Genomic DNA, 12,304 nt, shown 5'->3' on the forward strand with positions numbered 1-12,304 from the left:
TACTCTATGTCACTCTTCCTTTTAATCCTGATCCTGCTGTCTTGGGAGTGAATGGGAGCTTTGCCACTGGCATGAGTGGGAGCAGGATAGGTGGATCCATGTCTAGGGTCCTGTCAACACAGGGCTGGGAATCAAGTTATTCAATGTGAGCTCGGTTTGAACACTTTCATCAACTCTGCCGGTTACCACTGTGTCTGGACGAGGCCAAACCAAGAGACCTGTCTAGAACATTGTTGTAAAAACCCCACCCTTTGGTACCCCATCCCCCCCGCCCAGCCAACCAGTGAGAGAAACCAACTTCTCAGCCTCTCTCTCAGGACCTCACAGCGCATTACAAACTTGAATGCATGTCGCCTCCCCACTGTGAATGAACAAGGCCCTGTCTCACTGAGAGGATTTGGTCTGGAAGGTCACCGAGGGACAGTAAAGGTGAACACCTCTCTGTCATTTCTGTAGTGTCCCTTCCCTGACTCTGGCCAGAGTTTTTGCACACACAGGACTGTGGAACATAGGGACTACAGCTGGCTACAGCTCTACAGATACAGCACAAACACCTCTGATGCAGGAAAGTTTGGATCCAGAACTCTGAAGTGCTGAACTGGATCCCGCAGTTACCATGTTTGGACAGCACCAAGTACAGGGAGGACAAGGGGACTCCTGGGCACTATCACAACGCAAATAATAACAACCACTGAGATGTCCAGCTGTGTCTCCTGCTTCAGGCCGTAACCAGTGCACACTGCTTCAGAGACCGCAGTTAACTCCTCAGACCACCAGGGTTAGGAGCGCTGCAGTGGCCATATGGTTAATCCATGGGCAGAGGCACAGTGCAGACTGCGAGTGTCTTTGCAATTACCCTCCAACAGGCTGGAAGGTGACAGCCAAGAGGAAAAAGGAATGTGGCTGTGACTTCAATGCAGTCAGGGCCGGCTCCAGGCACCAGCGCAGGAAGCAGGTGCTCGGGGCGGCCAATGGGAACGGGCGGCACGTCCAGATCTTCAGTGGCAATTCGGCGGCGGGTCTCTTAGTACCTCTCGGAGCGAAGGACCTGCCGCTGAAGAATGAAGTGGCCCAGTAGAGCGGCCACCGAAGTGCCACCGATTGCACCTTTTTTTCCCCCCCCTTTGCCACTTGGGGCTGCAAAAAAGCTGGAGCCGACCCTGAATGCAGTGGCACGTAGCCTCCGTATATTCCCTCTAGCAGCACCATTATCCTCTGAAGATCTCATTAAAATCCTCATTTCTAACCAAGCTAGAGGTCCTGCATGGTGAAAACCTGCCAGAGCCACAATACCCAGCACAGCCACAGAGCCCAGCAAGTGCAGGTGTGAATCTAGGAATGGAGCAGCCAGGGAAGCAGAGGGGACTGTACATTCATGGATTTATTTGGCCTCCCGAGCTCCAGCGCCCTGAGGAGCTATTTGAAAACTACCAAATAGAAAAACAGCGGCAAGCCTACAATAGGTGGCAGCAGCCAAGGGGAAATGAGCACGAATGCCCCTCCAACCACATCTTCCTCCCCAACAGCCTGGCCCTGAAGATCCCACCATTCAGGCCCCTACCTGCCAAGAAACACAGACAATATTTCCCAGGCCAATTCATCTGTGCGTCATGGCTATATCTGGCAGAGAGGAAGGATGCTCAGTTGTTAGGGCACTGGCCTAGAACCCAGGAGACCTGCGTTCAAGTCCCTGCTCTGCCACTGCGGTGCAAAGTCTGGCTCCCAATACATGCATTCCCAGTGGCCAGAAGAACCCCCTGGATCTCAGCTTGTCCCATTCCCAAGTTGGAAGCCTGCTGCACAATTTGGATCCCAAAGCTGGGAGCTGTTTGGATTTGGGGTTGTTGTTCATGCCCATCTTGGTATTGCACCTGCTGTGGCTAAAGCAATGAGCTGAACCTGGGAGGAGGGGAAGGGGCCAGTCTCAATAAACCACTGTGCAACTTTTGTGACATTGGCCGTTTTTATTTAACAAGAAAAGCTGAGGCCAAACTTGCAGACGGGCCTGGTGATTCTGGGCACCATTCGGAGACACCTAAAAGGGGGCTGATCACCAGAGGGTGAGAGCTCAGCACTTTGTGACAATCAGATGCCTGGAATGTGTCTCACGTTCAGCACCCAAAGTCTTGGGTCACTTTGGAAAGTCTTGGCCTAATTGTATTGAAATGCTTCCCAACACGTGGATTCAAATGAACAAGCTAATCAAGGACCAGACTCATCAAACAGAGCTTTCCCAGCCTCAGCGCCCTCATTTACATTGGAACCCAGTCTGAGCTTTCCCCAGGCTCTCCAGGGACTCAGCATTTGAAAGCAGAACTGTCATGTTTCTGCTTCGTTTGATTTAGACACAGTCAGGCCCTATTTTACCATAGCAGCCTCCAAAATTGCACGCACAGTTTTGCACACCCACTTTTAAATCACATACGAACTCTGGCTTGGGCAAGAGACAGCCGAGATGGTAGGGTAAGAACAATTACCACCCACTCAGGACTGGCCAGCAACGAGACAAATGGACAGAGGAGATCAACCCCCCAAAACAGTATGACACCCTCCCCCCCCCAGACAACCATACACTTTCCTCTGAGAGACGCCTGAGAGGGTCTGTCTCTTATTTATACTTCAGCAACGCTTGAATGGCTTGTCACATCAAGAAAGTCAGTGGAGTTGAAAATTGCTTTTGCATGCCCCAGATGGGGCAGTCAGTGCCTGACTCCCCTGGCTGTGGGGTCCCATGCAGGTTGCAAGCACAAATCAGATTTTTTGCACACGCACAAGCCAATCATGTGCTTACGACTGTGGTGCACATGGTTGAAGCCTTTTTGGAAATCTGGCACCACCAGAGTCAAACTCAGGCATAGTGCTGAACAAGTGCCTGTAAGTGAACCATACTAACACACACAGCAAGTGTCACTGCACTTTCTGTTCTCATGACCTACTTTGTGGGCACCGCAGGGGAGGGGGTGAAGTGTGACAACGTTTTGTTTTGTTTCTCAAATGTTCCATTTTACCTGTCCCATTATAGAGATGCTTCGGAGATGAATCATTCGCTCAGATGAGTCGATGTTTACTCGGAAGGAGGTTTCAGGCTGAAAGATAACATCATCGTACTGGCATGGGACACGTTCTTCATCCACTGCGAAGATGTACTTGCCCTGCTCTAGGTCCTCCAAGGAGGTTGCAGCGTGCCACAGTGCAGGGTCATGCCACTTACACTGCTCAGCAGCAGTGAATGAGACGGCTGAACCTGGGAAGAAAGACACGGCGTTCGGTGAGAGCTGGACTTGGAGCCAGTCTCCCCGCCCTGATACATTTCTTCCAATTCTCTCATCGATCTAAATAGCGTGAATGCTGGGATTGAAATGAAGGAGCTAATAGCATTTAGCAGGAGTTAAAATCTACTCTCTGCTCATCCTCCCCAGGACAACAGCAGCACTCACTGCCTGGAGACTTGTCAGTGCTTTGCAAAGCCAGACAGGTGGCTTCTGTAGTCAGGACTCATGTGTTTCAGGATGCTAAAGGTATAGTGTTTCCCACGGAATCCACCTCTTGTATCAGACTGGTGAATCTCAGTTTCCTTCCTCTGTTTCCAGCTTTCAGGGTTATGGAGAAAACCTTGACAAGATTAACTGATTGCAACAGGTGCAATAATGTCTGTCTGAGTCTGCATATAGCCTGAAACAAGAGCGCTGAGAGGTGTGACCTTCCCCATGAAGCTCAGTGGGTTAACTCTGAAACCTAAAGATGGCAACTGATATGAAGTTAACTATTTCATGGCTGATCATTTTTAGTAGTAACATCAGACAAGTGTGCTTATCCCACAGTCCCAAACTGCCTCCTGCATTTCCCTAGCTGAATTCGATATCCAAATAAATTACACAGGATAGGGCTGTGTGTATGGCTCACTGTCTGGGTTTGATATTTGTATTTAGTTCATTAAAACAAATTATATTTTAAGTGAAGCTGCCACAGAATTCCCAGTTGGCTTCAGTGGAGCGCCCCAGCATCCAGCAACCATGCTGCAGAATTTAAGGCTAGCTCAAAACGGAGGTGGCCTTGGATATAATCATAATTTAAGCAGCAAAAGGTTGAAAAATTGCAGCTGCACTTGCCCTGTTAACATTACCGTTGAGACCGCTGGTACTGAATCTGGCAGGGCCAAAAGCTGAAATCCCTTCTCCATTTTTCCACGGCGAGAACTCTCCATGACGTTAATGAGTATGTAATTTGAATCTGTTTGCCTTTGTTCTCTGTGCCCTGCACCTGTAAGTCTTTAGAAACATGGCCAGTGTGCAGAGACCCTGGTCTCAGAGTTGCTAGAGCCAATCACAGTGAAGACACACTCTGTGCTCTCCCATGGCGGCGCCTTGAGTCTTTTCTTGTTTTTCTGACTCTAAATTAAAAGTCGCTTTAGACTGAATGTGTTTTTTGGAGTTTTTTCCATATCTAACAGCCTAGAGGACTTGGCCTCCGTATGAACTGAGTAAGAACCTCAGGATCCAGTCACAAATTAGCAGCCACTCCTAAAACAGAACCTGCTCGACAGCCTACAGACACTTGGAATGTGAATTTGAGATTAACATGGGGGATAGATGATACTTTATTACTGAAATGCACAAACACTAGATGGGCTGGATAGCTCTCTACCCCCCTCCCCCGTGGGAATGGTTCAGCTCATTATAACAACAAGGGTCAGGTGTAAATTCCCAACCAACCTATTTTTTGAAAGTGTTGAGAATGGGGACTTTGATTTGGGCCCCATGTTTAATAAATTGGCGGAAAATACATACAACACCCTCCCCCCTTTTTAAGCCTTCCTTTCAAAGTCTTCTCTGTGCCTTTGTTAGAAGGCAGACAATCTCATGGAAAAGATCTGACATGGCCCTGGTCTACCCTACCACTTACTTCAGTATAACTTACGGTATGTCACTCATGGGTGTGAATAAGCCCCACCCCAAAGCGACATAAGTTACACACACCTAAGCCCCAGTGTAGACAGCGCTATGTCGGCGGGAGAGCCTCTCTGCCAACATAGCTACTGCTTCTCGCAGCGGTGGAGTGATTATGCCGACTGGAGAGCTCTCTGCCAATGGCACAGAGCGTTTGCACTAGCAGCACTACGGTGGCACAGCTGCACACTATAGCACTTAGAGTGCAGGCTACTAGCCCATGGAGAGGGAAAGGCAGATGCTACAAAGGAATTCTTTATTTCATTGTATTCCCCATAATTAAAGCCCACCCAGACGTCTGTGTGTTGAATTTACATGGCTAATCAACAGCGGATTGGGCACATGATACCTGTGTCACAGCCTGGATCCCAGCTGCCATCAAAAGCTGCAAATCCTGCACCAGGTGCCATAATGAACTCTCCATTCAATGGAAGGTACTAAACAAAGGGATTCAAAGGGTTACTACTCGGCCCTCCTCCCAGCCAGACATGCTTATGATCAAATAATGATGCTAATGCCTCAAAGCTCGAGGCCAATTGCCAACGTGTTATACAAAGACAAACAGTTGCTGTCCCCACCCACGCTGAGCACCCAGGGTCGCAGGGAAGTACCAGCATCTCCATGTTACAAGCGGAGACGCAACGCTACAGAGAGATGCTTTATTTGACCTTTGCATAACTACGAAGCAGGTCAAGTGAGTGCAGACGTGAAGCAAGTCAAAATGCCCCACAACTTACTGCTTTGTCTCTACATTGTGCAAAACTGCGCTATTCTTCCCCCTTTGTCTCTGTGTGAATGGGGAAGGCTGGGTCTGCTCCTTTACGGGAGCATCGCTTGGCTGCACAGCCTCTCGGCAGCTGAGCACTTTGCGACCGGAGGGGTTGGCTTCCCAGCATTCCTAGCCAATCACTGCCCCGGGCCTGATCTCACGCAGGACCGTGCAGCCTCATCTCTCCTTGGACACCATTGGCTTGAGGGGGCGTGGCTGGGGGGGTTTCAAAATCAGGCCACGGTGGGTTTCCCAGCCGAGGCCTAGCTTCCTGTCAGGCCTGATCCAGTAGGAGGCCTCTGAGCATGCCTACTCCCTACAGAAGAAAGCCAGGACTGAGCTGGTCAGGGATTGTTTGCTTACAGAAGATGTGGAGACACATGTTTGAATCTCTGTTTTGCCTGATACAAGGCAGGGATTTGACCCCAGGACTCTCATGTAAGTGGTCAAACCATCAGGCTCCGGGGGTGGGTCTCTCGCAATCGCTTCTGTTGAACCTGCTCCCCTTTGTATAAATAACGAAAAGTTTCTTGGTGCAGGGACTCGCCCCCGACTCTCCCCCATGCCCTGAGCACTGGGTGAGAGAGTCAGTCTCACTTTGTGTGTGTGTTTCTCTCATTCTTTCTACAGATTGAAATAGCTGCAAGTGAAGGGACTGAGAGACACCAAGCAGAGGTACTAGGCACCCTCCTCCAGCTTGTCAGTCCGATGCCTGAGGTCCAGACCAATGGGAGTCAGGCACCTAATCAAGGGGGAAAGTAAAATGGAGCTCGTTCCGGTACGGGGCTGCTCTGGCCCCCCCGGAAGGAACAGGGCCTCGGGCGGAAGGGGCAGGGCTTGGAGTCAGCATCCTGCAGCCAATCCATCTGCGCTCCCTGGCCCACACCACCCAGGGCTCCAGCAGTGATTAAAGGGCCCTGGGCTTCAGCGCGTGCTGCTGCAGTAGTGGCAGCGGCGGCCGGAGCCCCGGGCCCTTTCAAATCACGGCTCCAGGGTAGCTACTTCTTTTGTCCCCTCACCCCCACCCCCGGTCAGAGGCCCGGGGGGGGGGGGGCAAAAGGGGCAGCGAGGTTAAAGCGCTTACTTTCACCCCTGTGCCTAAGTCCCTTTGCAAATCTAGGCCCTAAGCCCAACCCCTTTCCTTTGCATTTCACACCAGCCTAGCTTGGGCAGCTCCCCATTCAGCTTTGTTGGCTTCTGAGAATCCCTTTCCTAGATGCCGATCTCTCCCCATGCATTGTATGGGGAGCCTGGGCACCTAACCCAGGGCTGTGGTTTCCACTGTGATCCCAGCCCCAAGCGCTGGTGCAACTACTCTCATAACCAGCCCATGATGGCGGAGTCGAGGATACTCCTTAGTGCAGACAAGGTGGGAGGGATTAGTAAACGACAGCCAAGTGACTCATTCATAACACATAATGTATTCAAAAAAAGTCACCTCATTTTCCATTCACGAATTGCCCATGAACAGGCTGGGATTTTCCCCAGTGTATTTCATGTTCTAAGAAGTGGTTCATTTCCAGTGCTCCTGCTCCTGAGTAGGAATGTGAGGTCCCAGAATACTCTACAATATTCACTTAGAATCCACAGCTGCACTGAACTTTCTTGCCCAAAAGTTCATGTGCCACGAATGTTCACAAGCTCAGGGAAAAAAATGTCACTAACACAACATTTAAACAAACGCTTCCTAAGTTTTGTTGTAATATTAGCCCTGCTCCAGGAAACCACACAGAACTCTGTGAGCAGCTTGCACATTTATTATACCCCAGGGAAGACCTACAAGAACTCACACCTCTGTGTTGAGATCGACAGTCAGCTGCATCCATTGTGCTCAACACAGACTTTGGAAAGCGCAGGGGTGAGATGCTCTGGCTACCGTGTATAGACTGGGAAATATATGTCCTCTGTGAACTTTGTGTGCATGTGCAAAGGTTGGCCTAGGGACCTATTGAGACCACAACCCCTTCTTCTCATGGGGGATTCAAGATGGGGTCTTCAGCACCTGAAGACAGTGTGTCCAATGCTCCTGCAGACACTGATAGGGAAACCAAAGTAGTATTGATGCAATGTACAATCATTTACCTCCTCAGTATGCTGCTTACAAAGTCTGGACAGGCTCAGTGCTATAAACCCTAGACCTGACGTTAAATGGAAATGTCAGAGCTGGTGTAAGGAGTCACGTGTTCTGCAAAACCCTGAAGTGAAGCCCCATTAACATCATAGCAGCAATCTCTGATGATAGGCACTCACATTGCCAATGTCTGATGCCAGGGCCCCGATCCTGGAAACACACACGTGCTTAACACTAATCACGAGGTGTCCCACTGGAACTACTCACAGACTTAACATAAAGCACATGCACAAGTGTTTGCAGGACTGGGCGCTAAGCAAGTTCTCCCTTACGTGGCCCCTATCAGAAGGCAGCTCAGAAACATGTCCCTCACACCACAGGAAGAACCATTCACCAGAGCTAACTGCAGAAGACAGAATGGGAGTTTCCATTTGGAAACCACTTTCTCTGCACGGCGGGGTTTGGGATAGAAATTGCCTATAAACCAGGCTCCTTTCCAGGTCCATTTTGAGCTGAGCAATGACTTGTGCCAAGGGACTGGCTCCAATAAACTGATGATTTCAGCTGCCCTCTGTTCCTGCCAAAGGGTACTCGGGGCCCAGTACTACACCGAGAGCGTCAGTATTTTTAGGATTAGCATTTTTTTCTTCTCGGCTATTGTTCAATAACTTATTTCTTTGGTCTCTATTACGAAATGTAACGACAACTGACACGTTTGCAGGACTTTTGGAGAGTATCAGCTAAAAACAGTTTTAGGGCTGTGTGTATGGATATAAAGACACCTCTGTAACCTAAGTATTGCAGCACAGTGCTAGTGCCTGAGAACCAGGAAGTCAAACCCACTAGAAATTGTTCATAAGCAAAAATGAAATTGACTAGCCTGTTTTCAGAAATGGGGAGGGGTCGTGGGGGGGAACAAGCAACTGAAATGATGAGACTCAAATTCTCCCTTTAGAATTAGGTCCATTTTAATAATCTAAGGTTCTACTAAGGACACAGACATGGGAATGGGTCTTTTAAAATGCAAGGCGTATAACCAGATGCAGTCACTTTAAAGGTCCAGCTGATTAATGAAGGTTACAGTATGTTGATCAGCAATGGCACCGTGACTGATGTGTCATAATCATCAATGCAGGAAAAAAATGTCAAACTTCCTTTGCTCACCCAAAAGAGCAAAGCTCATCATTACAGTTGACCGTTCCATCATCTTTATTTTCATTCACTGAGCCAAACTACGATTGCTTTGTCTAGTTTGTGCCAGATTTCCCTGTTTGTAACTCAGTGACTGCACCAGAACATTGGGCTCTGCAGTGCTACAAGCACGTGTGAGCTCTGCAAGCAGCTAGTTAGCAGTCAAGGCTATGTGCTGATTTGTGATATATTGTACCTAGACTGCTTAGTCCCAGCATCGAGTCCTTAGCTGACATTGCAGGGCTGCGTCTGAAAAGCAGTACTACAGTATCATTGAGTGACTGGTTAAGTTAAGCCACCACAGTAATTAAAGTATTAAAAAAAGCAGATTTCACTATCATCCGCCTAATTCCTTCACCTCTATTTACAAATCTGTCCTTGTGTGTGCTTGCCAGTTCCTTCCTGCAGATGGCAGCAACGTGCCCAAGCACTAGCTTACACACAGGCAGGCTTCCCAGTGTGGAGATGGCAGAGGCAGGGCATTCTTTCTTTAACTGGAAAGGGAAATTTAGGAGTACAAGGGAGTTTGTTAATATCCTCTTGATGCAGCGCTGGGTGTTCGGAGAACAAGCTTTAATACAAAAGGAGTAGCTGGGTCAGTTAGGTCTGATCAGGTTGTTGGCACTAGGGCAGGGTGACCAGACGTCCCAATATTAGGGGATTTGTCTTATTTAGGCAACTATCCTCCTCCCTCTGCCCCCCCGAAAAAGAGTGTCCCAATTTTTCACACTTACTCTCTGGTCACTCTACTGTAGGAAGAGACAAGGCTCTGGGCCAAATCCACCTTTGGGTCAATTCCTTTGACTTCACTCAAGTTATGTCCCCGATTAACTTGCCACAAGGGGTTTTCTGCGTGGATGAAATCTGCACCTCCACTCTTGGGCTTGCTACTTGTACCCTAACCCACGCCCGCCCGCATGCCTACATATGCACACTTTCCTTGCACGGCAGCACCTCTCCCAGAGGGCCTCCTCGCATACTGCCTGCTACCTATTTATGGGCCAGATTTTCAAGTGCTCAGCACGCACAGCAGGGGCCTGGTTTGCAAAAGCACTCAGCTGCCATTAAATATGGGCCAAGGAAATTTACCAATGCCCCCACCACGCTGAGCTCCGGAAAAGCTGGACACATAAGAGCTGAGCACTTCTGAAAAACAGGGTCCTCACTGCTCCTTTGCACATTTCCAGAGCCCATGTAAGCCATATGGCCTCGGTCAGTCCAAAGTCACACTCAGACCTGCTCCAGACCCCTATCTGCCATGCCTCTAGGGCCTTTCTTTCTTTCTTGTGCAGAGTTGAAGGGGGGAAAAGCCCCTGTTTTCCTCTATTATAATAATACTTTGCAAATATATAGCACAGCTCATCTTCAAAGATCTGTACAGCATCACTGGCGCCTTTCATCTACTGGCCTCTCATTGTTGTGACCACCTTCCTATGGGGAGGACTGGATGTGACTTTTGCTATTATCCATCAGGGATGCTGCTCCAGCTGGCCAGAGGAAGCCACTGGAAAGTAACACATGGAGCCTGATGCTCAGATGCTGTAAATCAGCAGAGCTGAATTGCTCTGATTAACACCCGCTCTGGATCTGGCTCATGCTGTTTCCCAATTCTGCCAGCAGAGGGAGCTCAGGACTGGAACTCGGGTCTGGCCCATGGCAATGAATAAATCACTGAGCTATACCAAAGAAAAGTTGGAAAGCTTAAGAAAATCTTTGCAGGGCCTGGCCACCCTCAGGGTTACACTGTTATACCAGGAGTTAAAGGAAAGAACATCTGGGCAGTGACAGGTGGAAGAAGCAGAAATGATCAAATGCCAGTAATATGGGGGTGGGGAGCTGGCCATGAAAGGAGAGTACCTGCCCCTTTCCTCGCTGTCCCTGCTCATGGATCACTTCCCTATGCTCAGACAAGGCATGGAGAGCCAGAGCCTCAGGTGAGAGACAATTTGTAGCAGCTTTTGCAACAAGGAAGAGGGCAAGTTGTCCTGATGAATGAGGAGAGGCCTGTGCACCTATCTATCTGTTTGGGGGGATATAGACTAGTCCAGCCCTTCGGACCTCTCCCTGGCTAAGAAACACGGGATTCATCCCATCAGAGCAATACTGGTACCAACCCATTATTGGAATCTTTGTGGAGCCATGGCAGGGTTCGAACCTAGATTGATATTCTGACCCTATTGAAGTCAATGGCAAAACTCCCATTGACTTCAGTAGAGGTAGGATATCACTCCTGGTAGATATTGAGGCAAAAATACTCACCTTAGCCATAGCATAGAGAGACCAGCATTGCAATGTGTCCCTGCCAGTTCATAGAATCATAGAATCTCAGGGTTGGAAGGGACCTCAGGAGGTCATCTAGTCCAACCCCCGCTCAAAGCAGGACCAATTCCCAACTAAATCATCCCAGCCAGGGCTTTGTCAAGCCTGACCTTAAAAACCTCTAACGAAGGAGATTCCACCACCTCCCTAGGTAACCCATTGCAGTGCTTCACCACCCTCCTAGTGAAAAAGTTTTTTCCTAATATCCAACCTAACCCTCCACTACTGCAACTTGAGACCATTACTCCTTGTTCTGTCATAAGGTATTACTGAGAACAGTCTAGATCCATCCTCTTTGGAACCTCCTTTCAGGTAGTTGAAAGCAGCTATCAAATCCCCCTTCATTCTTCTCTTCTGCAGACTACACAATCCCAGTTCCCTCAGCCTCTCCTCATAAGTCATGTGTTCCAGCCCCCTAATCATTTTTGTTGCCCTCCGCTGGACTCTTGCCAATTTTTCCACATCCTTCTTGTAGTGTGGGGCCCAAAACTGGACACAGTACTCCAGATGAGGCCTCACCAATGTCAAATAGAGGGGAATGATCATGTCCCTCAATCTGCTGGCAATGCCCCTACTTATACAGCCAAAAATGCCGTTAGCCTTCTTGGCAACAAGGGCACACTGTCGACTCATATCCAGCTTCATTCCCAGACTAACACTGGTACAGTTACTTACATACTGTTTGGTTCTGAGGCTGTAACAGCTTTAGTTGCTGGTCCCAAGAGAGGAGAGACATCCCCGTAGAATCACATTACTATGACCATGCCCAGGCCGGCCCCAAATGGGCTGATTAAGCAGAGTGTGCCAAAGGCAATAATAAATGAACAGAAATCTTTTTAATAAGGCTTAATGGCCTAGACTGAATGAGGGGACTGGACATGGCCTGTCAGATCATGTAAAGATGACACGGCGCGTCCCATGCTCTGTGCAGTGCAAGAAAGGATCCAGTAACTACCCGCACTGAGAATCAGCTGCATGCCCTGCTTCAGATCCACAGGCAAGCTGTGA

The 12,304-nt window shown here is 49.0% G+C and overlaps 1 protein-coding gene across 1 annotated transcript in view; it reads right to left on the minus strand.

The window, feature by feature from the left end:
- Window positions 1–12,304, minus strand: part of AMN (amnion associated transmembrane protein) — a 52,781-nt gene that overhangs the window by 17,369 nt on the left and 23,108 nt on the right. The window contains exons 5-6 of the mRNA XM_039534091.1: window positions 5,296–5,383; window positions 3,009–3,244 (exon numbers count right to left, since the gene is read on the minus strand). Of these exons, the coding sequence (XP_039390025.1) occupies window positions 3,009–3,244; window positions 5,296–5,383 (324 nt within the window). The remainder of the gene's footprint in view (window positions 1–3,008; window positions 3,245–5,295; window positions 5,384–12,304) is intronic.

The sequence above is a fragment of the Mauremys reevesii genome, linkage group 4 (genome assembly GCF_016161935.1).
Source record: "Mauremys reevesii isolate NIE-2019 linkage group 4, ASM1616193v1, whole genome shotgun sequence".
Taxonomy (NCBI): Eukaryota; Metazoa; Chordata; order Testudines; family Geoemydidae; genus Mauremys; species Mauremys reevesii.